Source organism: Myotis lucifugus, unplaced genomic scaffold (assembly GCF_000147115.1).
Source record: "Myotis lucifugus unplaced genomic scaffold, Myoluc2.0 scaffold_509, whole genome shotgun sequence".
Classification (NCBI taxonomy): Eukaryota; Metazoa; Chordata; class Mammalia; order Chiroptera; family Vespertilionidae; genus Myotis; species Myotis lucifugus.
Genome location: NW_005871557.1, coordinates 631,835 through 634,516, shown reverse-complemented (window position 1 = coordinate 634,516; position 2,682 = coordinate 631,835). Strand labels below are relative to the sequence as shown.

Here is a 2,682-nt window from a genome sequence, read left to right as displayed (position 1 = left end):
TCATGGTGCATGCCTGGGCTCAATCCCCAGTGAGGCAGCCAATCAGTGATTCTCTCTCTGTCTCTCGCTTCCTCTATGAAATCAATGAAAATATCCTATATAATAAAAGCCTAATATGCTAAGTGTCTGGTGATGCTGGACGCCAGGGGCAGCGACTGTGGCTGTGCCGCCCAGAGACAGGCCTGGAGCCGACACCGCTGTGTCCTGGGAGCTCTGCCTGTGGCAGGAGCTTCTGTTCCTGGGATGGATGGAAGCTCCTAGAAACTCCTCGTGGGGGTCACTGGGCAGCGACTGGGGATTTCCAACCGGCAGGACCAGACCACAGGGCACAGCTCCCAACTCACCACTGAAATGTAAAGTGATGTTAGAAAACGTCTATTCACCCCTTTCAACCCGGAGCAGAAGGCGTTCCGTTACCAATGCTTTTCCATCAATTCCTCCGCCCACAGTTTCCACCAATATGCATCATCCTAGAATTTTTAAATCAGCCTTATTGTGACTTTCACAGGTAATAACATACATGCATTTGAAGCTGGCTGAGTGCTGACTAATATAGTGTAAAGTGTTAAAGAAGCCCCAGCACAGCAATTAGAAAATGTCAACATTTTTTTTGACAAGCAGGTCCCACCTGTTCCCCTTTCCTCTCAGATAAATGCCAACGTCTGACTGTGCGTTAAGAACAGATCCCAGGAGTGACCACAGCCCACGGCTCATGGAGAACGATGGTGTCAGGAGGAGGAAATATGGACAGAAAATAACAGTGGCCCTGAACCCGGACTAGGACAGCCCACGAGGGCTTCCTACCCCCCTGCCCAGCCCTGGGGAAGGGCCCCTTTCTCCTCGGGGCCCTGGGTCCACGGGAAGGAGGCCCCCCGCCACCAGGAGTGAATCCCACACAAGACAGAACCGAGTCCTGCACAGAAGGGGACGCGCCCCCACGGGGCTGTGCCTGCTCTGGCCCTGACCTGAGCCCTGACCCTGGTCTAGGAGTTGGTGCAGGAGCCGCCACTTGAGTCCTGACCACGGACCAGCCCCGGGAGCTGTGGTCAGACTCCCCCTGAGGACGCCGAGTAGAGAGTGAAGGAGCCCTGAGGTGAGGGGAGGCCATAGAGGGGGCCCTGGCCTGGCCCTAGCGCAGGGGCAGTGGGCAGAGCAGTGGGAAGGCAGAGGTGGCCTCTCATGGGTTCTGGTCCCCAAGTCACTCAATAGTGTGTCTGGGCCTGGACACTAGAGGGCGCTGGGGGTTTGCTCCTGAGGATCTGGGTGCTCAGAGCTGGGACCAGTCCCTGACAAAGCCCAGGACCATCTGCTCAGGGCTGTCAGCTGGGACTTCCCCAAACCTGGGCCCACACAGCCCCTCCCCCGCCCACACCAATGGCCATCCTCAGGCAGAGGGTCCTGCCCAGGGCCCAGGGAGGATCAAATAGATGGGGTCTCATTTGCATAACAGGACCCTCCCTCCTGCAGACTATGAAGAGGGGAGGGGAGAGGTGTGGGGAGCTCTGCTTCAGCTGTGGGGCCTCAGGAGGCAGGACTCAGGGATGACCTCCACCATGGCCTGGGCCCCTCTCCTCCTCACCCTCCTGGCTCACTGCACAGGTGACTGGATAAGGGGACGGGGAAGGGGCCTTGGGAAGACACACGGGCCCTGCCTCCTCCTCTTGTCTCTACACCCAGACTCACCATCTCTGTGTCTCCCCCTCTTGCAGGATCCTGTGCTGAGCCTGTGCTGACTCAGCCATCCTCAGTGTCGGGGTCCCCGGGCGAGAGGGTCACCATCTCCTGCACTGGAAGCAGCTCCAACGTTGGGCGTGGTGACTATGTGTCCTGGTACCAACAGGTTCCAGGAAAGGCCCCCAAATTCCTCATCTATGGTAGTAACACAAGACCCTCAGGGGTCCCTGATCGATTCTCTGGCTCCAGGTCTGGCAGCTCAGCCTCCCTGACCGTCACGGGGCTGCAGGTTGAGGACGAGGCTGATTATTACTGCCAGTCATACGACAGCAGTATTGATGGTCGCACAGTGCTCCAGGCCTGTGGGGAAGTGAGACAAAAACCCCTCTGGTCTGTGAGGGGGTGAGCTCTCCAGCAGCTGCCTGCTCAGCTCAGCCTGTGACCTGTGGCTTCTGCTTATTCCCTTGCTGACGCCCTGGGCCCAGCTTCATCCGGGACCCTGTCTGGGGGTGAAGGGTCCTCCCTCCCCTCCGGCCTCCATGTCACTCAGAGCAGCGCTTTCCAAGGCTCAGGGTCCTGGAGGAAGGGAAGGCCTCTCCCACCCACAGGGCCCATTCCCTCCCCCTGGGCTGCACTCACTGGGCCTGTGAGGCTGAGATGAGTGACAGCTGGTTGGGCCCCGCCCCTGCCTGGGGCTCAGCACTGTGTGCTGTGCTGGAAGGACCCCTGGCCCTGTTCCATCCCATCAGGATTCACTCCCTTTAAGCCGTGCAACTGGTTTCCATTTGCTCTGTGATTTTAAGCCCCCAAATCGGCAATTCACAGCTGTCCCTATAGCAGATTGGGGGGTGCCATGGTGGGCGTTGAAGGGGGTGGTCCAAGTGGGTGAAGGGGTCCAGGAGGAGACACTTCCTGCTGTGACTACCTGGCTCTGGGAGTGTGGACAGCATGGGGACCCGGCAGGGGGCGCTGTCACACTGTGTCTGTGAAAGCAGCTGAGAGACTGGA

General features: G+C 58.7%; 1 gene segment (V, D, J or C); it reads left to right on the top strand.

The window, feature by feature from the left end:
• Nucleotides 1–1,538: 1,538 nt before the first annotated feature.
• LOC111823483 lies at nucleotides 1,539–2,080 on the top strand. The segment is given in 2 exon segments: nucleotides 1,539–1,599; nucleotides 1,710–2,080. Coding segments are annotated over 2 exon segments (429 nt in total).
• The last annotated feature ends 602 nt before the right edge of the window (nucleotides 2,081–2,682 follow it).